Below are 23,833 nucleotides of genomic sequence, written 5' to 3'. Positions count from 1 at the left end.
CGTCACATCAAATGCGCAACCTTACTTAAATATAGACCAACACGTTCTAAATTAAATAGACTGTTTAATAAATTTTTATTCTACAGCATCAGAGTGCAGCGCCACATTAAATACGCACTTCAATGACAATAGCTTAAAGCGATTTGAAGCATGTTTTATTTTATTGGGGGGGGGGGGGCAGAGCTTTGTGACGTCATATTTGAGGGGGGGTGTCTGACTTTTTGTGACGCCGTGTGACGATAGGGGGGGGGGGGTGGTAAAAAATCGTCCAAAATCGCGTGACGTCATTTATGGACGGCCCCTTATGAGTCACTGTGCCCCGCCCCCTCCCGCTTTGTCTTGCAGAGTCAGCTGTCGCTTGCGCTGGCCGGCCTGGCGGACAGGGCCACGCAAGCCCACGCCTTCGTCCAGGGGCTCAAGGACGCACTGCAGAGTGTGCAGGCGAGAGGGCGGCGCTCCGTTCGTGCGATTGCATCCCACAACGCTGCCGCAATCGATTAAGCCGGTCCCTTACGCAGAGGGCGCAAGCGCAAACACCCCCACCCCCCCCATATGAAATAAATAAATAAACTACAAGATGAATTACGTAAATAAATACGCATCACGAGAAATTGACCGTCATGTTTTAACGTTATACCGATTCGTCCGATCGAAGAAGGGGATTCCGCCGCAGGTCGAGCGTGCCGATGAGCACGCTCGACCTGCCACCCGGAGGTCGATTCGATCTCCTGGCGCGGCAGTCGAAACAGCCGAGCAAGTTTCTGAAACCTTCCCCGCAAAACGTCTCGGGCCCACGCGGTCGCGCACCTCATCGCCTGGCCGCGTCGTGCCGGCCTGCTCGCTCACCACCGCACAACCACTTTCAGAGTTTCACCGCAGCTTCACATTAGCACAAATCGAGCGAACGGAGTGGGCGGGGGGGGGCTGCGTGACGGATGGGCCGGAGGGCCCCCCCCACCTCCCCGCCCCCCCCCCACCACCACCACCCCCCCCGCCCACCACCGGTTTATTGACGCAATTGGCCACCGCGCAGATGGCGAATTTTGTCGTAATAATGCGCGGAGGCGCGTGACTCACCCACGGATATTTTCGGCAGATCCCCACGCGCGCATGCGTACGGATTGTGTGAGTGGGTGGGGGGGGGGGGGCACGTTGGGGGGGCTGTAGTGGGGGGGGGGGCTTGTGTGTGTGTGGGGGAGGGGGGTAGGTGTGTGTGTGGGTGGGTGGCGGGCGAGCAGGGAATATATTTATCTTTTACGGTGGAACTGTAAAAAAAAACAGGAGAGAGAGGAGGATTTCGATCGGGAGCTGTAACCCGTGGGGGGGGGGGGGGGAGCGAGGCGGCGGAGTGTAAATTGTGACCCCCCCCCGTGTCCGCTCGCCCGCCCGCCCCCCCCGCCCCCCCCCCGGGGGTGGTTTAAGCGCCGTCACGACAACAAAAATCTCCCGTGGGCTTGCGGCAGAGCCATCGCCTCGAACGTCGAGGCCCATTTTGTTGGCGATCTTTTTTGTTGTTCGTTACGGCGGTAGACAGCGACCTTCAACGTCAGTAGCAACAATAGAATACCTTCATTGTTATCAGCAGCAGCTGCAGCCTTGCTCCATCCACTGCTGGGCGAAGGTCATTGTATACATTCATTATCATACCTTCAACGTCAGTAGCAACAATAGAATACCTTCATTGTTATCAGCAGCAGCTGCAGCCTTGCTCCATCCACTGCTGGGTGAAGGTCATTCATCATCATCAACAGCCTTGCTCCATGCTGGGCGAAGGTCATTGTATACATTCATTATCATACCTTCGACGTCAAGTAGCAACAATAGAATACCTTCATTGTTATCATCAGCAGTTGCAGCCTTGCTCCATCCACTGCTGGGTGAAGGTCATTCATCATCAACAGCCTTGCTGGCGAAGGTCATTGTATACATTCATTATCATACCTTCAACGTCAGTAGCAACAATAGAATGCCTTCACCAGCATCAGCAGCCTTGCTCCGTCTACTGCTGGATCAAGGCCCTGCCAAAGCCGCTCACGATCCTGCGACGCGATAATCCAGCCAGCCGCCGGCGGAGCGGGACGATGATTCCATCGCTCCGTCTCCGCGGTTTTTCACGTCCCATCGGACGCGTTCCACTCCTCGACTGGGCACTCTGTCGTTGTTGTTTTTCTTCTTCACCTGCCGGACATCGCCCCCCCCCCCCCCACTGCGCCCAAGCACCGCTCACCTCGCCCAGCAGCTCGGACGATGTCGTTAACCCCCACGTGCTTCTCTCGCCCCTCTCCTCTGCTTCTCAACATCGTTCCAACCACGAGGTCGGGTCTGCACGTTTCTACGTACAGGCAGTCCCCGAGTTACGGACGGGTTAGGTTCCCCAGAACGATCCGTAACCCGGGTTTTTCCGCGATGTTCGGAAACGGAACTAAATCCTTCCCCCCCCCCCCCAAAAAAAAGAAGATAAAATCGCATTGCCGGAAATAGTTGTGCCTCAATCTTGATTTGAAAGCTTTCGTTGCCCGCAGGAATCCATACTCTTTGCTTCTTTCGGTAAAGTCACGTAGGTGGAAAGTCAAAATAAATCACGACGTTTCGATCGCGACACAAGCGACCGTCATCAGGTGAGACAATCACAGCAGGGAAACTGCTGGAACGGGTTGCGCCTCGCCTGCCCGATTGCTGCTTCGCTTTCTCTCAATACCGGCGATTTGGCGGAGCGAGGCATAAGGCAAGGGCCGCCTTACGCCTCGCTCCGCCGGTATTCACCCGCAACATCACCGCGCTGCGTTGCTCGCGCTCACGTGACTAGCGCAAACCTTTGCGCATGTTTAAATGTTCATATTTAAATGTGTGTTTTTTTTTTTAAAAACACGATTTTACGGGAGCGTTTCCGTAACGTCGGGTCTCCGTAAGTCGAGCTCTTCCGCAACCCGGGGGACTTACCGTACAACGATTTAGCCTTGGCCCCATGTTCTTACTCGCAGCGAACATGATTTCTGAACCACGCGTCACTCACAGGCGGTCCATGCACACAAAGACAAAGGTCCCCCGTGTAGCCTGACCAGACTGTTGGCGCAAGTGCCGTTTAGCGAGCAGCACCTGTGCAGGCCGGCACGGCACACGAGGTGGTGGGTGGCCAACAACCACGCCCGGCCGCCTTTGTCTCCCCCCGTGGCAATCTTTTTACACACCGCACCAGGTGCTCATTTGAGGCCGAGTCGACCTAGGGGAGGCCCAGAACCGGTTCGGAGATAATCGTGACCGGTGTTTTGGCCGCGAGCGGGAATCGAACTCGGGCGGCCGGGGTTCGTAGCGCGGCGTAGCGCGCTAATCGCTGCGCCACCGCTCCCCGCCCGTGGTTGCTCCACCACGCGCACCGTCCAGACGCAACATCGGACCGTTGGATGAGAACCGCGCGTGCTCCCTTGCTGCTCATTCCAGCGCCGCTTTTGAGCTGGAGGAGAGGGGGGCATGAACTCGAAATGGGACTGCGCGTTCCTCGCTGCCCGCGGTTCATCTTGAACTCTCACCTACCTCCCTACGTCCCTCTCTTTCTAATCGACAGATGTTAAATCACCCCCCCCCCCGCCCACGCTCGCTCTACCCACTCAAAAGATAAAGATCCACTCCGCTACCCTCCACCGTGTGTAGCCTCAACAGACCGTTGGGGCAAGTGCTGTTGACGAGTAGCATCTCGGAAGGCCGGGACTGTTGCACACGAGGGGGTGGGTGGCCGTCACCACGCCCGACCGCCTTTGTCTCCCCCGGTGGCGATGATTTTACACGCGGCAAACCAGGTCCTCATTTGAGGCTGGGTCGACCTAAGGGAGGACCCAGGACCGGTTTAGATATAATCGCCGCTGCTGTTGGCCGCCAGCGGGAATCGATCTCGGGGTAGCCGGGTTCGAGGCGCAGCACGCTAACCGCTACACTGCCGCTCTCTGCTCACTCTCAGACACACACGGGGCACAGGGGGCAGTAGCGCCCCCCCCCACCGCCCCCCGCTGCCCCCCCCCCCCAAAAGTGTTTAGACACCTGATGTGTGTCATAGAGATTTCAACCATTTTTGAGATATTTCGTCGAAGCAAATTAGCACATTTGTCGGTTACATCCACAACATACGACTTGGGGTAGGCCCTCGTCCAGCAGTGGATCGATCACGGCTGTGAGAGTGTGGATGTAAATTTGCCCAAACGACCAACCGAGGAATTATCGGCGCGTGATTGAACGAATCTCTCATTTTGGGCACATCTCACGTGATGTGATGGGGAAACGTAATTTATGCGCAAATCGGTTTTCCCCCCAGCAAGCAAACGAGTGACTGTATCACGGCAGACCCATGCGCCCACTGCCTGGCGGTGGTTGGATTGCGGTGCGTCGCTGGTGGTGGCTTACTGGCTGGCCGTGTCTGGCTGGCCGTGTGGCTGGGCTGGCGGTCTCTGGCTAGCCGTGTGGCTGGGCTGGCGGTGGCGACGGTGTGGATTTACGGCGCGTGTCCCCGACACGTCCACCGCGTGCTCGCGGGCTCATTTGTATTCCTGCGGCAAGTGCAGCCGACTCCAAGCCTGGCTCTGTCTGCGAGGAGAGCCGGCGGTGTGTGGGCCCCCACCCCCACCAACAACCAACACGCCATGAAACTTTAGTCACCGCGCCAGGGAGGGGGTTGCGAGGGGAGGTGCACTGGGTTCATTTCTTGCTCCGCTGTGCGAACCCAACGCTGTTGTCGTTACGATTAACTGGCTCGCCGTGCAGCTGTTAGCATGCGCGGTGCTCTCTGTTCGGCAGCTCTGTTGATGTTTGTCGCCGCTGCTGCTGCCTTGACGCTGTGCCGATGAGCACCACTGGACCTGCCGTCCGGAATTTGAGTCTATCTCCCGGCGCGGCAGTTTAAACAATCGTGCACGTTTCTTAAATCTAACCCCCCCCCCACCGCCGCCCCCGCTGTCTCAGTCCATGCGTCACAGATGTGCGATTGGCACGTGGCGTGTGGTGGGGTGAAGTGTGATCACTCGAGTATCTTTCGAGGCACGGAAGAAGTAGGTCGCCGTGGTGGCTGGGAGATGTTAACCACCTCGCCTGGTATGCAGGAGGTCGTGGGCTCGATCCCGACCCTGACGCCTGCTGCTGTATATTTGGAGTTTGCGGTGTCTCTCTCTCTCTCTAATCATCACGGTGGCTAGGAGATGTTAACTACCTTGCCTGGTATACAGGAGGTCGTTTGCTCGATCTCGACCCTAACGCCTGTATATTTGGAGTTTGCGGTGTCTCTCTCTCTCCCGCTGATCGCGTGGATTTTTTCTCCGGGTCCTCCGGTTTTTCCCCTCTACGTTTAGAAAAAAACGACATCACGCGTTCAGAGTATTTGGCTGCTATAAATTTCCACACGATGACAAGCCACTTCGTTGAGCTATCATTTGTGATAGCCAGGTCGCTTCTGAAAAAGAGCTATATACAGCTCAGTGGGGGCCTTTACCTGGTAAAATATTAAATACTCTTTGGTTCTATTGGGTAAAGTTACGTAGGTAAAAAATAAAATAACAAAAATCACGACGTTTCGGCCACAACACAAGCGGCTTTCATCAGGTGAAGGCACGAGACTGTCTGGAGGACAGCGCTGGAGTGAAAATATTAAATAGTTAACAAAGTTTTGTTTCAGTTCATCTTCTCTCTCAATAGCTCCCTCTAGCGGGGAGGCCCTTCTGCCGGCAGAGGTGTGAGCGAGCAGTTGCAGGACTGCGCCTCTATCAGCCGGTTGCCAGTTGCGCTCTCGGTGTCAGCCTCATGAGACGTCAAATCCTCCCAGATCTCTCGTGCGGGAAGTGAGGCCCTTCCTGCTTAGTCAGAGAACAGCCCGCAGAAGCAGGTATTGCAGAGCCACTCCTAAGACCCCTGGATCGGTTCGCAACAGGGGGGGCGGCACATCGCCACGCGCTCCGCTGCAGAGGCATGTTCGTCGGGTGACGGTCAAACTGATGTTTGATATTCTCACAGCTGGAATTCAGCCAAATGATGTGCTCCGATTTTATGTGCGCAGTCATCGCTGATCTCGTCAAGGAGCGTAAACCACTATGCGAACTCCGGTCAACCTCGCAGCAGCGGCTCTGGCTGGCCATTGAAGGAGGATGCTCACCGCATCGCGCACTTTCAGATACTATGCATTGTTTAAATCGTCTAGGTTAACAAACTAATTTCTTTGGAACTGCTTTTTGTGTTTAGTTTGTTGTCTTTCCCCCACCCCCGCACCTCCGATTAGCACGGTTGGCTACGTGCGGTGTGAAAGAAGTTCAACGTACATACATTCAAGACCGGGATGATACCATGAGTGATTTTTTTGGTTGTTGTTCACATGTGCTGTTAAATCGCTTTCGGATACTTCTCGCACATAAGCGCTTCCTAAAGGCAAAATGCCTTATCCTTAGTAGCGGTTCTGTGATATCCTCTTCCACGGGCCGTTCTCTAACGTGTGGGAGTGAAGCTCCTGCTCTGAGTGAGATCCTCAAATCGGCTCTTCGTGTTCGCACACGAGTGGCAAAACATTGAGAAGGGCTAAACGAAGACAAAAAAAGTAAAAATGTTCGTACCTTAATGTCGTCAAATAGGTAGGTTAAGGAATGCGAGATGGCATCACAGAGATTGGAGGACACGACTGGACAGGAGTGGCTGGGGAATAGGAAGGAATGGAAGGAAATGGGAGAGGTCTTTGCCCAGGAGTGGGAAGTTATTGGCTGGCAACGATATTAGTCAATCTGGGTGTCTGTGTGAGTTGATGGGTCTCAGTGTGAATCTAAAGGTATCTTGTGAGTCTATGGGTCTCTGAGTCTATGGATCACCGTGTGAGCCTGTGAGTCTCTGTATAATTCTGTGGGTCTTTGTACGAGTCCGTGGATCTCTGTGTGATTCTGTGGATCTCTGTGCCAATCGATGGGTCTTTGTGTGAGTCTGTGGGTGTCTGTGTGAGTCTAAGGTTATCGCTGGAGGCTATGGGTCTCTGTGTCAGTCTATGGGTGTCTGTGTGATTCTGTGGGTCTCTCTGATTCCGGAAGGAATGGAATCAAATGGAGGCAAATGGGGGAGAGGCCTTTGAGAAGTCACGAGTTGACAACGACAACAATAACAACAGTAGAGTAACAACAGCAGCACCAACCTTAACTTGACGCTGCGCTGTGACCGTGTGCAGGAGAACAGCGTGGAGCTGGAGGCTTGCCTGGTGGCGCAGGTGGACGCCCTGATGGACGCGCTGCAGCACCGCAAGACCCAGCTGCTGGCGCGGGTGGCGCAGGAGAGGGACCACCAACTTCAGGTGGCACCCAGGGAGCCGCGTCGCGTACGACCTCGACCCGTGACTCGTCGCTGAGACCAACGGCCTGGCCTAGCCTAAACGCTGACCTCAGCACGAACCCAGAGCTCAACCCCGAACCACCGAACACAGTCCGGACCCTGACCTCAACACCAACCAGATGCTGGCAGACGTGATTATGGTGATGCAGCTGGTGGTAGTGATAATGGTGGCGATGATGCTGGTAGTGTTGATGGTGATGATGATAACGATGACCAGAATATTGATCCTGTGTAGGCGGTAACGACCGTGGTGATGATGCGAGCTGTATTAGTGATGATGACGACGTTAATGATGATGACACGAGCGATGGTGTGTTGTCGTGGTGGTGGTGGTGGTGGTGGTAGGTGGTGGTAGCGGTTGGGCGCTGTGCTACTAACCTGGCGGTCCGAGTTCGATGCCCAACACCAGTGACTATTATCCGAACCGGTCATGGGCCTCCCCTAGGTCGTCTCAGCCCCAAAATTGAGGACCTTGTGCGGTGTGTAACAATATCTCCACCGGGGAGACAAAGGCGGGCGGGGTGTTGACCACCGACCCCTCGTGTGCCACAGCCCCCGGCCTTCACGGGCGCCGCTCGCCAGCGCCACTTGCCCCAACGGTCTGTTGAGGCTACACGGGGGGGGGTGATCTTTGTCTTTGTAGGCGGTGCACGAGGAGGTGGTGCGCTACGACGCGAGGCTCCACAAGACTGTGGGGCTCCTCGAGTTCTGCCGGGAGGTGATGCACGAGGCTGACCCCAGCGGCTTCCTGCAGGTGCCCGCACTGCACCGGCCCGGGCACCAGCGTCATCCACCCAGTAAACGTTGGCCCAGCGTTGGAATGTGGTTGGAGCCGTGAGAACCGATGCTGGGCCAATGTTGGGCCAACGTTGCAATGGTAGTTGGAGCCGTTGGGCCAAACCACCACCGTGCGGCCACCCCACCCCTTCGCGCGCCGTGCCGGGCCTCCACAGGTGCTGCTCGCTAACGGCACTTGCCCCAACAGTCTGTTCAGGCTACACGGGAGATCTTTGTTTTGTTTTTGTCTTTGCTACTGCTGCTGCCCCCGCTGCCACCGCTACCGCCGCCGCTACCACCGCCGCTGCGCAGATCTCGGAGGGGCTGATCGTGCGCGTGGCGTCGAGCGGCGACGAGTGGGCCCGCGTCTGCGAGCAGCCGCGGCCGCCGGCCGAGCTCGGCCTGGACCTCGACATGGAGCCGCTGCACGCGGCCATCCACCAGCTCGACTTCGTGCAGATGAAAGGTGACGGTTGCCGCGCCACCGTGCCGCCGTGCCGCCGTGCCGCCGTGCCGCGCCGCGGACATGCATCGGCATTCCAAAAGCTCTCGAGTCGGTTTCGTTGACCCGGGCGAGAGAGAGAGAGAGTGCGCGAGCGCTCCGTGGGAGCCGGAGAGAACTCTCGCTGGCGCGCGTTCACCGCGTCACCGAAATGACAACAGCGTAGCGGGTAAGGGTGATGCGCTGGCAATGAGGCAAAACAGAGATCGGCACAAAAACAATTGCGTCACGTGTGGAAATCAATTATCACGAGCGGTTTTTGAAAGCTTTGGTCAATGTCAACTGAATAAGATAACAGCACTTGCCCCTGCAGTCTGTTCGAGGCTATGCGGGGGAGTCCCCCCCCCCCATACCCCCCCGGTTCCCCCCTTTCCCTTCCTCCCATCGCCTGTCCCTTTCTTTCCCCCCCACTCTTGGTTACCTTCCCCTTCAAGCTCCTTTCCCCTCCCCATATAAACCTTCATGCCCCCCCCCCCCCCCGCTCCCGCTCGCACGTGGCCAACCACGTGGGTGGGGCAGCTGGCCCAATTGACCCCCTCCATCGGGGCCGCTGTTTGCGGAGTTTCTGTAGCCCCTCGCCCCCCCCCCCCCCCCCCCCCCCCCCCGTTTCAGCGATTGTCGTCTTGTACCGGGGCTCGCGTTGGAGTTATAGTTTTTAAAATAAGCAAATAAATATCTCGACGTAATATTATTAACACTGAGACTATATGGGTGGGGAACATTTGCCTTTTGTGCACAGCGCCGCCGGCCCCCGTGCTGGAGCTGTCCTCCGAGTGCCGCACGGAGGGCAGCGCCGCGACGCTGTGCTGGGCACCGGCGCCGCGCACGCCCGTCCGCGTCGACGGCTTCATCCTGGAGCTCGACGACGGCAGCGGGGGGGCCTTCCGGGTCAGTGGAGGGGGTCGCCGAGGCGGGGGGGGGGGGCCTCGCGGGTGGAGCCGTGGCCAGGCAAAAGGTGCCGACATCGATTTCCCGCCCGCGGGTCACCGACGCCGCCGACGATCATCTACAACCCCGAATGTGGCTCGGCAAAAAATTCGAGACGGCGGTCCTTGATAAATAACGGCCACGAGGAAGCAGCCCTTAAAGAGCCGCGTGCGGCTCCGGAGTCGCAGGTTGCCGACCCCCGACCCTGGACCTCCCCTAAGTCGACTCAGCCTCAAATGAGTACCCCGGTGCAGTGTGTGAAACATCACCACTCGGGAGAGAGAGGCAGTGTGGACGTGCTGGCCACCGTAGGTGCTGCTCGCGAGCCGCACTTGCCCCAATGGTCCGTTAAAGGCTACACGGCGGAAGGGGCAGCCTCACCTGTGCTCACCTGTGCTCACGCATGAACGTGCCGTCTTGACGGTTTTGCGTGTCCCTGCGCGCGCGCGTGCGTGCGTGCGTGCGTGGCCGCGCGCAGGAGGTGTACGAGGGCACGGAGGTCATGTGCACGCTCGACGGGCTGCACTTCAGCAGCACGTACCGGGCGCGTGTCAAGGCCTACAACCACGCGGGCGCCGGGCCCTACAGCAAGACCGTGCTGCTGCAGACCTCGCCCGGTGAGCCGGCGGTGAAACTGTTTTAACTTTTTTTTTTTATTTTACCGGGTAAGGGCCCACTTGTGCTGCTACGTGTGGCTCCTTTTCAGAAGCGAACCTGGCATTCACAAATGATGGCTCAACTCAGTGGCTTATCATCACGTGGAAATGTTTTAGCAGCAGGCAAAAATATTCTTAACGTGGAGGGGAAAAACCGGAAGACTCGGAGAAAAATCCACGTGACCACGGGGAGAGAGGCACTTTAATTTACCGTGAATGGCAAATCATTGCGATGATGTCTGAAGATTGAGGAAAAAGTTAAAGTAGGTTCTGCTAGAGCAGGTGACGTGTGGGTAGGGGTAGGGTGAGTATGACCTGCTATTTAGCTCTTTTTCAGAAGCCACCTGACTATGATAAATGATGGCTCAACCAACTGGCTTATCATGACGTGGAAATTTATAGCAGCAGTAAAATACTCTAAACGCGTGATGTTGATTCTAAATGTGGAGGGAAAAAACGGAGAAAAATCCACACGACCACGGGGAGAGAGAGAGAACATGCAAACTCCGAATATACAGCAGACGTCAGGTTCGGGATCGAACCCACGACCTCCTGTATATCAGGTGAGGGAGTGAACATCTCCTAGCCACCGTGCTCATGACGAGAGAGAGAGACACCGCAAACTCCGAATATACAGCAGCAGACGTCAGGTTCGGGATCGAACCCACGACCTCCTGTGTACCAGGCGAGGGAGTGAACAACTCGCCGCTGCGGGTGGTCCGGTCCTGGCGTCCCTGCCTCCTCTCGGTCCTCGGCTTGGCACGGCAAATAGCCAGCGGGGGAAAGACAGAAAGAAAGAATCCATTACTGGCTTGGCTTGGATGTGCCAGTGGAGAAAGGGGGTGAACGAGGCGTGCCGTGCCGTGCAGTGGCGTGGTTCGCGTGGGACCCGACGGCGGTGCACGTGGACGTGGCGGTGTCGAGCGAGGGCCGCGTGGCCACGTGCCGGAGCTGCGAGGACCGCGTGGTGCTCGGCACCACTGGGTTCTCCCGCGGCGTCCACTACTGGGAGGTGCGGCATCATCATCATCATCATCAGACAGTTAGTCATCATCATCATCATCAGCAACGATCGTCGTTGTCATTGTCGTTGTCGTCGTCAGCCATTGCTGATCCAATGCTGGATGAAGACTTACCCAAGGTGTCCCCATCACGTGCCATCTTTTCCGGCATCGTCAGCATTGCAATAAGCATCAACCAATGGATCATCGTCATCGTCGTCGTCATCATCATCGTCGTCGTTAGTCACGATCTATCCGCTATCGGGGGCGGGGGGTGGGTAGGCATTAATATTAACATGGATCAATTAATCATGATCATCATCATCATCATCCATGGCCTATCTACTGCTGCTGCTGCAAATACCGTCACTCTCTGTCATCATTGCCTTCATCTCTCACGTCGATATTAACCAACCAAAATCGTAACGCTCTTATCTGTAGCACCAGAAGTATGTTGGCACCGTTTGCAGCACCACCGCACGCACAACAGCTCACCGTTATCCTACTGGTGGTTCTACCGGGGTCTTCGAATCGTATCAACAACGCAAACGTCTTTCAACACGTCAATAGCGGTACGATTATTAAAAAATATACATATTTATGCCGCCTGTCAATGGGTGCCCCGAGCTACCGGTCACTACGAAGGCAACACTCCATTACAGTTCATTACTTCTCTGCGGATGAGAAGACGAAAATATAGAAGAGACGATTCATAATCAATTCCTGCATCGAATCTCGACCGCGCGTCGTGACGGTTCATCGAATCGCCGTGCGTGTTGTTTTTTTGTCCCGCTTGCTGCTTGCTGTTCGCTTCATCGCTGCAGAGTACTTCGATTATTTTTTTGAACGCCTCCGTCGTCTTGGCGATGCGCGAGCCGCCCCTTCGAGTTCCCCGCCTGGTTTAAGTAAAATAAACTCGGAACCCGAAAACTCGGAGGCCGGAGAGAGAGAGAGAGAGGAGACGGGAGCGTCGAATCGTGATGCTCCGGCCGGGTCGAGCCTCCCGGAGAGCGGTGCGAGCCTCGCCGATGACGCTTCCGGCTCACGCGTGCTCCTCGTCAGGTGCGGCTGGACCGCTACGAGGGCCGGCCGGACCCAGCGTTCGGCGTTGCCCGGCGCGCCGTGCGGATGGACGCCATGCTGGGCCGCGACCCCCACGGCTGGGCCATGTACGTGGACAGCAACCGCAGCTGGATACTCCACAACAACACGCACACGCGCAGGTGAGGATGGGACGGGCGGGTGAGGTGCACGGGTGGGTGGGGTGTGTGCCCAGGTGAGGATTGGCAGGTGAGGGCACGGGCAGGTGAGGACCGTGGAACTCTTCGGGAACACAACCTCCTGCGCGTCATACAAGTAATTACCGTAGTGCGTTGGCATCTGTGGATGAAACGCGCATTGCAAATGTTAACTAATGTTTTAATTATTATCAGTATTTTATGTATGTGTAGTGACTGACTCGGAGTAGGAGGCACTCTGTTTATTAACACGGCCTGACAGTAACACTTAGTAACTACGGTTCCCGGTCAGGACGGCTGGTAGACTGCCTGGCTGGCGACGCCGAGATGGTGAAGACTCCAGCAGCAGCACGACGGAGATCCCACTCCACACGACAGCCCCGAGGTTCCCTCCCGGGGCCCCTCTTACACTGTCAGCGTGGCCTGGCTCCGCCCCCGGCCACGCCCCCCTTCTGAAACCTACCAGCGGGTTCTCGATGTGCCCCTTCCGTGACCCATCCCCTAGATCCCTCTCTGGTCTATCACGTGACCTGCTGTCAGTCAGGGCTGCTACAAGCTGCAGATCCCCTTCCCTGCCAGCAGCCAGCGCTATGCTGCTACGTCACCGATTCTATGTCACTACATATGTATGTTGAACTTCTTTCGCGCTGTACGTATCCAACCTTGCTAATCGGAGCTGCGGGGGAAGGACAACAAACTTTGGGACTCTCTGTGAGTCTATGTACATGTGTATATAGAACTTGTTTTGCACTTTACACAGCCAACCTTGCTAATCGGAGGTGCGGGGGAAGGACAACAACATTTTACAAAATCTCACGCGGGGCGGTGTGTGCCGTTTGTCGCTCTCCGTGCCGCAGGACGGAAGGCGGCATCGGGAAGGGCAGCCATGTGGGACTGCTGCTCGATCTGGAGGGCCGGACGCTGTCCTTCTTCCTGGAGAGGGAACAAGTTGGATCCCTGTCCCTGGGCTCAGCCGAGGGGCCGTTCTACCCGGCGCTGAGCCTTAACCGTGGCGTGCAGGTCGGCGCTCGCACTTTCCCGTCAATTTTTTTTCGCGGTGGTCACACAACGTGCACGCAAAGCATGATGGGAACGTCTCCGGATCCACCGAATCAACGTGCGTTCAGAGTATTTGGCTGCTCTGCATTTCCACGTGAAGATAAGCCACTTCGTTGAGCTATCATTTGTGATAGCCAGGTCACTTCTAAAAAAGAGCTACGTAGCTCAGTGGGCCTTACCTGGTAAAATAAAATTAAATTTTACAGTTTGGTAGTTTATATTGCCTGGTCACAGGTGCACGGCTAAAGTCCACAGGGGAAGGGATGGCGGTTGTGCATAGAACCCACACTGACCAGCGTGGTGAAGTTTAGTTAATTTCGTGTGTATGTTGACATGTGTCGACGTGGTGTCAATGCTGACCCGTTGCCCACCCGTGTCGCAGGTCACCCTGTTTTCGGGCCTCGACATCCCGGAGCTTGGCTGCGGCAGCAAAGTGGCTCAGGCCTGACGGACAAACGGCGTCCCCGGGGCCAGCGACGGTCTTCCCAGCAAGACACGGACGCCACTGCCGCCCCCCCCCCCCCCCACAATCCTCCACCCTCCCCAGATCGTCGCCACGCAATTCCCAGCCGCCCCTTCCCACGAGCCACGCACAAGATGGACCGCTCCGAAGCGGCCGTTGCTACGTGGGGCGGCGGTGAACACCGCTGACCGTGCTGTACCGATGAGTCCTGGCGAGGACCAAGCCGGTTGTGCCGTCACAGTTCTGGCGAGCCGGCGACTTAGACAAGGCTGAGGGCATCGAACACGCAACGTGGTGGTCACACAACGTGCACGCAAAGCATGATGGGAACGTCGCGCCTTCGTGCTGTTTGTGAGCACCCCCTTTGCGCGTCGTCAAACCTACGTGGCCATGGTTTAAAAAAAAAACGATGTGAAGCTATTCGCGTTGTTTTTTTTGTAAACGATGGAAATGTACAGCTCTAAGTGATTGTCGGTCGTGGCGACGTAGCAGCGATGGTAGTCTGGAAATGGACTATGTTGCTTTGCCGTCCGTGGCACTTTCTATTCTTGCGTTTGCTATGATTTCACAATCGATTGAGCAGCGATTCGGTCTTCTTGTCGTTCGTTTGTATGGCGGGGGGGGGGGGGGGGAGTTGATTCACATCGACGTTGGTGAGTGAGCCAGCGAACGAGATACTCGTTTGAGGATCCATTGACCCGTAGACTCGCATAGACATCCATAGACTCACACAGACAGGCACACACATGCCCATGGTGAATATCCGAAATTCTGCCAGCGAATGGCTCATATAGAGACCCATAGACTCACACACTCACCTGGTGAATATATGAAACCCTACTCTTTGGTTCTATTCGGTAAAGTCACGTAGGTAAAAAATAAAACAACAAAAATCACGACGTTTCGGCCACAACACAAGTGACCTTCATCAGGTGAAGGGGACCGTACTGTCACGAGGACAGCGTTGAAATGAAGAAAGTCCAGCTCAGGTCGCGTCCTTTAAGCTGTGTGGGAGGAAGTAAAACGCTTTGACAAAGGAATTACCTACGTGACTTTACCGAATAGAACCAAAGAGTATGGATCCTTGCAGTCACGAAAGCTTCAAATCTAGAAAATGAAACCCTGTCAGTGATTGACTGAAGCAGACAGTGGTTTTACGATGTGGAGCCTCGTTTGAGATCTAGGCTCAAGGACAAAGATCCCCCCCCCCCCGTGTAGCCTTAACAGACTGTAGGGGCAAGTGCTGTTAGCGAGCAGCACCTGTGAAGGCCGGAATCGCACACGAGGGGGTGGGTGGCCAGCACCACGCCCGGCCGCCTTTGTCTCTCTAGTGGCAATGTTTTTTTACACATCGCACTAGGTAAGCAATTGAGGCCGAGCCGACCTAGGGGAGGCCCAGAACCGGTTCAGATAATCGGCACTGGTGTTGGCCGTGAGTGGGAATCGAACTCAGGTCGCCAGGTTCATAGCGCAACGCGCTAACACACAGACAGGCACACACTTTGAGAACACCTAAATTGTTGAATGTAATAAAACACTACAGTTAACTTTGCAGCATCGTGAGAGATGGCAGGGGCTTGGGTACGCCTTCATCCAGCAGTGGATTGACCAAGGCCAACGACAATGACGATGATGCTAGTTGATGAATGTCAAATCCTCTGGTAACGCACGAAAATTACCTCCATGTAAAAAGCCGCGGGAAAAGTCGGAGCGACGATGATTGTGTTGCCAGCGGCATGGCCTCAAAGTACACCTAGCCTGGCACAAGCGGCGTGGTCACGTCACCGCCCCTTAGTGGTGAGTGGCTGCTGGTGCTGTTGAGAGAGAGAGAGACCCCCATATCTCTGTAACTTTAATGACACTGGGCACAAGTTTGGAGTGCCCCTTACGATTCTTACGATTCGAGCGTCTGACGATTCGGGCAAATAAGTGCAAGACATTTCTGCAAATTGAAAACTCTTTTTTGCGTTCAGCTCGTTGTCTTTCGCCCCCGCACCTCCGATGGTTACGGTTGGCTACGTGCGGTGCGAAAGAGATTTCCAGCGCGCGCACGTGCCACGTACGTTGAAGCGACCGAGCGAGAGGCCCGGTCATTGAGTGCACGCTTGGTCGGCACTTTCCCCGCACGGACGGCTCCCACGATAAACATTCTGGCTGCCCAACCCCATCGCGGTGGTGCAATTGCCCGGAAAAGTTTGCGCGAAACGCATTCTTTCATGAGATTTTTTTTTTCCCAAACCGCACGTTGTGCGTGCTTCGTCGCGAGCAAGCCGGAAGGGATTGCTCCGCCGAAGTGTCGTCGGTGGCCTCGCGCGATATCGTGGCAACGTCAACAATTGACCGTGACGGTGAGGGTGCCCTTTAGCCTCGGCGAGTCTCGAGACCGTCTCTTTTTTGAGGAGGTGCCCTTCGTTCAGGAGGGTCCAGGAGGGTCCAGGAGGGTCCAGGAGGCCCGTATGTCTGTGCTGCATCCCCCGCTGGGGGTAACGGTCGGTGCACTGGACCTGCGATTCCAGAGGTCTCCGGTTCGATCTCCTGGCGGCGGTGGCAGTCGAAACGACAATTCAAGATTCTTAAATCCCCGCCCCCACTGCTGCCACTGCTGTCCACCCAGCAACAAAAAATGGGTTCACAGCAGTTGGCAGGGTCGCGTGCGGTGGGCTAAAGTGTGGGTACCTCCCCCCCCCCCAACCTCTTCCAAGACGTTTGGCCACAAAGTGGGAGAGTAGGCCAAATTACCCTCTGGAGGGGGAGGCGCTCTCTAGGCCTCATTGTGGTGGAGAGCTTTCCGCTAGCAGTGGCGCCGAGCAAGTGATTGCAGGGCTACACCGTTACCCTTGTCACCCTGCATTGGGATTTGTTTTTTTTGTTTTGGCCAATTCCATGAACGAGTCGTTCGGATAACGTGAGCCTTTTTTTCTTTTGAGCTGCTATCACCAAAATTTCTGGGCATTTTGTGTGCCGCTAAAACAAAAGAAATACGTACAAACATTCGTGCTCCTCGCACAGAATGTACTTCTTGGTGCTAAATCGACCAGCGGGAGGTGCAGCCCGTTCACTTGGGGCGAGGGGCGGGCTTGGTGAGGGGGCGTGCGGCCGACAAGGCTGCGGAGTCTAAAAGCTTTCACAAAAGCCAAATTCACCTCGTGAGAAATAGTGAGAAGTGCAAACTTGCAACTTTTCAAGCGCATACATTTTTTTTTTACCGGCCTCAGTGTGTTTCTTTTGTTTGTTTGATTTTCCCCTCAGAATTCGCACCCTACGGGTGATTGTGCAGGGTGATCATAACGGTGTCATCCTTTATTTAAACGTTCTAATTTCACCGCAAATTTGAGCTCCGGTCAGAAGCGACACACACGGGTGATACGTTTCAGATTTAAACGTTAGGATTATGGGTTTTTAAGGACCAATTTTTTTAAATATTTTTTCAAACCCTTTAGTCCTTTGGAACTCTTTGCACGATGTAATAATGGAACGCGTCCTCGTGCTCACAACGGCGACGTCGTCACCCGGTGACGCCGCTTTTGACGGGAAACCCCACGCTGAACGCTGAAGCTGCGTAATTGTATCACCTCGTCCCCTCACTTTGCGCTTCTGGGATCAACCTCAAACCGGCTCTAAACCCTTTCCCGTTCCAATGACGTGCATGCACGTATGTGTGCGTCATCAGTTTTTCTTCCGGTACTGAGGCTCCCACAAGGCCATGCGGGAGGGCGTGTGGGTCGGTTTTGGCACCAGGTATCATAGAGTGCGGTAGTGTCGCTACAGTTCTCTGCGGTGAGCACAACGTCTTTAAAACTAGCGGCACTGCTACGCCTGTCTAAATTAAATTAACGCTGAACCGCTTGCACGTTCCCGAGATTCAGCGGTGAACGGGGGACCCCACCGACCGTACAACTTGCAGTCGCCTCGGAACGGGAAAGGGTGAATAAGTAGAGAACGGCGAGCGGAGCGCGCGGTGCCGAGTGAGTCGGAGGCACGGCGTGGGCGACGGCGATGGGGCCATCGCACTTTCCAAGGATTTGTCCGCGTCCAGGCGCGATTTTCCCATGGCTATTTTTTCTTTTTCATTTCGTCGCATCGACCTGGTACTCGGGGAGCAAACGCGTCCTCACCGTGGGCAGCGTGCACGTGAGAGTGTGAAGATCTTACATCGCGTGGGCCTCATCCATCGACGCCCGCCGGTGCCCGCCCCACGTCCCCCGTCGAGACTCGACAGCCCCCCCCCACCCCCCCTCCGTTCGCTGGCTTCTCGGCTACAATGTTTTTGTTTTCTTCCCCCAAACGCCCGCATCTCCATGCGTCAAATGCATTGGCTAGGAGGCGGTGGCCGGTGGCGGTGGCTGCACTGTGCAGGCAGCAGCGAGGGTTGGTGGACCACCGCACACAGATGTTTTGAAACTCCCTTGCCGTGGGAGGAGCAGAATGCGGCACAGCGAAAAGTGGACTGCACCTGCTCCGTCTGTCTGGGATAGAGTGTTGCCCCCTCGCATGCGCGGATTTTCTCCGGGCGCTCCGGGTTTTCTCCCACGTGTAAACGCTCGTTGATTGTCCGATAACCTCCGCCATATACGGAGGACCGCAGAGCCTGGTGAGGAATTTGACATCGGCTCACCGTGTGGCTTCTCTGCCTTTCCTACTGGACATCTGTGAAAGAGAGCTTCATCGCTCGTCGAATTCCTCCAGTATAAGTAAATATTCTGATTCTAATGATCTTTTCCGCTTGTTCGAGGTTCCTAGCGCCTCCTGGTCGCCCCCGTCTTCGCGAGTGAACGATTAGTGTGCGGTGGCGCGTTACAAAGTTGAAATGGTCACGAAGTGGTACGTGTGACGCTTCGTGATAATTACATTGCTCAAACCATTTTCGGTTCAGCGAATATTTTCGCGCAGTTCAATCTGTCCTATTATAATTTGGTGTGCCGTTCGGTAGCAATTGCGATTCCACGCAATTGCTACCGAATCATGCTCAGGGTTCGTTTGAAAGCCAGGAGAAGGAGGTGGGACCTTTCGGAAAGAGGTGTGGGGCCTTTAATAAAGAGGTCGGGCCTTGAAGGCAGAGGTGAGTTTTAAGAAAGAGCCGTCTGGAACGCTCTTCTTTCCGATATTAGGAAGTAACTGGGAGCTGTGCACTTTTAAATCTAGATTGAAAACGAATTTCTTTAGAACTGCTTTTTGTGTTTAGTTTGTCGTCCTTCGCCCGCACCTCCGGTGGCGAAAGAAGATCAACAAACATACGCGTACAAAGAGGTGGGCTCGAACAAAGAGGTGGGAAACTCTTAAGAAAGAGGTGGGGGCCGCGTTCCAGACGGCCTGAGAGCTGCCATGGAGAAACGAGGCCTTGCCTCGGTGGAAACTGACTCCCCCTGTGACGTTAAAAATTAAAAGTTGTATCTTTTAAACAACGACAAAACATTTGTAATTTCTAAATCTCCTTGAAGATAAAAAAAATATCTCAAACTTTTGGTTGTGAATCGTGACAATAGGGGTTTTTTTTCGTTGGTAAATGTGGTAATTATGAACTGCTTCTGTGTACAGTGCCAATGATATGATGATCTGCGGTAGTGCATGCAACGAGAGAGACTGGATAATAGATAATAGAGCGCACTTTCAAAACGTGGCCGTTTTTCTTTCCCGTTCTTTCTGCCATTAACAACTGAAGACAAATGCTTGGTTCTTTCGGTAAAGTCACGTAGAAGGGAAGCAATAAAATAAAAATATAAAACAATAAAATTCTCACGACGTTTCGACTGCAACACAAGCAATCATCATCAGGTGTGAAAACCACGGCAAGAAAACGTGAGAAATGTATTGTTTTAATTTTTTATTATTTTATTGTTTCCCTTCTACGTGACTTTACAGAAAGAACCAAGAATATGAATCCCTGCATTCACGAAAGCTTTAAATAAAAATTTAACTGAAGACAATTTTAGTTTGTTGCGCAACTGCGTGAAGAAAACACAGTAGTGCGTACTTTGCGATCTCATATTTATCGTCGACGCTATAATTTCACACGCCGTCCCCTGAGCCCGCGCTCCTCAATCTTTGGGTGCTACAAAGAATTTGTTTTTATTAACACGTTAACTGTCAATATCCTATTTAACCGAGCGAAAAGCCCATGGTGGAGATGTCGTTGTATCTCTTGCTTTGCATTTAATTTCTTTGGAATATGGACTCGCAACGATGTTCAATTTTGAAAAAAAAAAGATATTTGACCTGCCAAAATGTGTTTTTTTTTTGGTATGTCGATCAACACTTTTTTGCAGAAATCACGAGGAATGTGGGGAAATGTGGCGCCAAAACTTTCCTATGCGATGCATTCATTCTTTGCGAGGTAAAAAAAAAATAAGCGTATAATGTCATTTGAGCGATAATTATGGCAAGGGAAACATCATTCTTGGGGTTAATTTTAAAATACAAAAAGCCCAATTTTTTTTTTTAATAAGGTGGCATCTGGATTTCGTGACGCAATCAGTACCTCTTAATTAACGCTGCCCTGGGTGACCTGTTATGTTATGGCCCTGGTCGCTTGAAGCAGTCTGGGTATTGCTAATTAAAAATCTAGCACGTGATAGCATTGGCAGCTGGTCTAAAAAAGCCTTTCGGGCAGGATGCCACTTAAACATTCACCGCAAAATATCTAACAAAATTCCAAGTTTTTATATATATTTAGGCGCCTTACAGATCAATGTAAATTATGATTATTAAAAAAAACTTTTTTTAAAAATATATATACACTTTTTTTCTCCAAACTTTGAAAGTGATTTCGTAAATATTGCCATGTCAAATCGATTCCATTTCTCAGTTTTATGGGTTGTTATTTTGCACTGTCATTTATCCAAATTGCATCGTAAGCTTTTAGAGAATGCAAACTGCGAATGAATTTCCACCACGTTCATCGAGAGAGAATTCATTATTCGGACGTGATTCAAGTATGGGGCGGTATGACTCGCCGCACCGGTGAGATGCCCATCTCGGCATCTCATTGGCTGGTTCAAACCCCTCCCACCGAGTGCAACCACCAATGAAGTGAGAGGGCGCAAAGAAATTCCGCCACTGGACAAATTTGACCGGTTTAACACGTGGGGCTTTTGCGACCGATATTATTCCTAATAAAGTAGGTTTTTTTGGGGTTATATCGCGTAAATATCGATGCGTCGTTAAAACTGCCACAACCCGTCTCGGCCAATCAGAAATGTTTGTCGCGTAAACAAAACGTGCCAATTTGTGTGTGCTTCGCACCTGATAGGCTCGCAGTCGATGACATCACCTGACTATTTAAGACCGGAAACAGGAAGATTCGTTCACAATTCTGGCAATTCGCCTGATGGAGCTGGCTGTAACCACCAGCGAAACGTCGTTACTCAAATTGTAAAGATGATTGGCCAGCTGCCACTGATGTAATGCCTCAGCGTAACAAAAACTCAACACATTCATCAATAAAGCTTCCTTAAAACTTTTTTTTTAATATATGAAACAGGCGACGTTTCGGGCAATGGTCCATGGCCATGTGGTGCTATGAAAACACATTCGAAAATTTGTTATTGACTAATGTGTTAAGGAGTTGTTTAATCTAGATTTGAAGTTTTTGTGACTGCAGAGATCCATACTCTTTGGTTCTTTCGGTAAAGTCACGTAGGTATACATTTTTATTTAATTTTTATACCTACGTGACTTTACCGAAAGAACCAAAGAGTAAGGAGTTGTTTATTTGTGCTTGTGTGCCATCGCCACTGCAGTATCACCAAATAATGTGTTTGATTTTGCACCTGGAAAGCGCGTGATAATCACAGGCTGGCATGGAAACCCCAGACTCGAATCAGTTTCTGAACTTCCAGAAGTCTAAGAATCACTCTGAATATGGCACATTGTGACGTAAATTACCTTGTATAATTTCCTTACTAACATGTAACGGATTTGATATTTATGAGAAACAAAGTTACTAATAAATAGTATTTTTTGGAAGTGTGCATTTTTTCTCATTTTCTCATGAACACGTGACATAAATATCATGATGATGCTGCCGTGGTGTCGTGGTCAGCACGCTGCATTTGAGATGCAGAAGTCGCCGGTTCAATCTCCCCTGCTCAGCAGAAACACATTCTCCTGCGGAGGGAGCTGGTAGGAACGTTGGGTTGCTCGGTCAATGGCCAGGGTTAACGGCGGCACCACGTGGTGCATTCCGCAAATATTGCCCGACTGTGAGGGCGGGGACAAGCCGGCGTGAAGGGTGGGGACCGAGTGGGGACCTGGGATGGTGGAGAGAAAAAAAAGCTGTTCCTAAAAAAAAATACAATACCCACGAATTGTCGGCTTGTAAAGTAGACATTGAGAGCAGCCACACACCCCAAACGCATGTTGTTGATTCTCCACGTGGAGGGAAAAATGTCGTGAAGATGGTCGGACGTGGTTGGTGGCCACCCACCCCCACGTGTGTGACGTGCCCGCCTTCCCCACCCAGCCCCTCCCCACCCCTCCCACCCTCCCCACCAAGCCCCTCCCTCCCCACCCAGCCCCTCCCTCCCTCCCCACCCAGCCCCTCCCTCCCCACCCAGCCCCTCCCTCCCCCCCCAGCCCCTCCCTCCCCACCCAGCCCCTCCCTCCCCACCCAGCCCCTCCCTCCCCACCCAGCCCCTCCCTCCCTCCCCACCCAGCCCCTCCCCCCCCACCCCTCCCTCCCTCCCCACCCAGCCCCTCCCTCCCCACCCAGCCCCTCCCTCCCTCCCCACCCAGCCCCTTCCTCCCTCCCCACCCAGCCCCTCCCCACCCAGCCCCTCCCTCCCCACCTAGCCCCTCCCTCCCCACCCAGCCCCTCCCTCCCCACCCAGCCCCTCCATCCCCACCCAGCCCCTCCCTCCTCACTATCCCCTCCCCACGCAGCCCCTCCCCACCATCCCCTCCCCACCCAGCCCCTCCCCACCATCCCCTCCCCACCCAGCCCCTCCCTCCCCACTCAGCCCCTCCCCACCCTCCCCTCTCCACCCAGCCCCACCCCTCCCATTTTTGGATGCACGACGGACGGACGGACACAATAATCCCCTGTGGGCTGGTGTTGTAACCAGGAGGTTGCTACCAGTATAAATTGCTTCCAACCACAGTCAAGTCGATCAGCAGATCGCGTGTGTTGGTGCCAAGTGTGGCTACTCCCCACGTCTGGAAGAGTAGGCCTAAACACTCTCTTGAGGGCGGGAGGGGGCTTTCTAGTGGGGGCCCTGCCACCAACAGTGGCCATGAGCAAGCACTTGCAGGGCTGCGCCTTTGCCTTTTACCGTAACCGCCACAACTCAGTCAACAACAACAACGCAACGCATTCGTCAATAACACCGTGCGTGGCCTTCAAAAGAAAGGACATCAAAGACATCTTGCAGTAGGTGACGTTTCGGAACAGGCCCCGCCTTCTTCGTGGCACGTGCAATGACAGCAGCTCCCGGGTCCGGTTCTCGTTCGCGTTGACAATCTGCAGGTGCTGGTTGTAGTACCTGCCCATGGCCGCCAGAGGTAGCAACAGAGCGGCTGAGTTGAAGGAGTCTGCGACAATGAGACCGTGCAAAAGTTTTTTTTTTACATTATGAGATCTCCTTTGCCAGTAACAAGATATAGGAATGGGTTTTACCCTTTTAACTGGAACAAAAAACTGACACCTTTATTCAAGGCATCGTGTTTGCAATAACCACAACACAAGCAGTCAAAATGCAAACAAAAAAGACAATGGAGACTAGGCTCTAAGAAAAGCCGTCTCGGGTGTGGACCAATCAAATTCAAGGACAGTGCCAATATTATTATCAGTTGTCTTTTTTTGTTTGCATTTTGACTGCTTGTGTTGTGGTTATTGCAAACATGATGCCTTGAATAAAGGTGTCAGTTTTTTTTTGTGCCAG

General features: G+C 53.8%; 1 protein-coding gene and 1 long non-coding RNA gene across 2 annotated transcripts in view; both read left to right on the top strand.

The window, feature by feature from the left end:
* Window positions 1-21,920, top strand: part of LOC116953880 (E3 ubiquitin-protein ligase TRIM9-like) — a 44,410-nt gene extending 22,490 nt beyond the window's left edge. The window contains exons 3-12 of the mRNA XM_076051985.1: window positions 346-441; window positions 7,175-7,297; window positions 7,979-8,089; window positions 8,425-8,578; window positions 9,354-9,502; window positions 10,020-10,158; window positions 11,067-11,209; window positions 12,261-12,421; window positions 13,294-13,456; window positions 13,878-21,920. Coding sequence (XP_075908100.1) covers window positions 346-441; window positions 7,175-7,297; window positions 7,979-8,089; window positions 8,425-8,578; window positions 9,354-9,502; window positions 10,020-10,158; window positions 11,067-11,209; window positions 12,261-12,421; window positions 13,294-13,456; window positions 13,878-13,943 — 1,305 coding nt within the window. The 3' untranslated portion in view covers window positions 13,944-21,920. The remainder of the gene's footprint in view (window positions 1-345; window positions 442-7,174; window positions 7,298-7,978; window positions 8,090-8,424; window positions 8,579-9,353; window positions 9,503-10,019; window positions 10,159-11,066; window positions 11,210-12,260; window positions 12,422-13,293; window positions 13,457-13,877) is intronic.
* Window positions 1,400-2,857, top strand: LOC116953845 (uncharacterized). Its single transcript, XR_004404622.2, has 2 exons — window positions 1,400-1,883; window positions 1,916-2,857. It is a non-coding gene; the product is annotated as an uncharacterized LOC116953845 (long non-coding RNA).
* Window positions 21,921-23,833: the final 1,913 nt, after the last annotated feature.

This window comes from Petromyzon marinus, chromosome 53, assembly GCF_048934315.1.
Source record: "Petromyzon marinus isolate PM22_M1 ecotype Great Lakes invasive population chromosome 53, UKy_Petmar_22M1.pri1.0, whole genome shotgun sequence".
NCBI classification, from domain to species: domain Eukaryota; kingdom Metazoa; phylum Chordata; class Hyperoartia; order Petromyzontiformes; family Petromyzontidae; genus Petromyzon; species Petromyzon marinus.
Note: the sequence above shows the minus strand (reverse complement) of the source record. Positions and strands in the feature narration are given on the sequence as shown.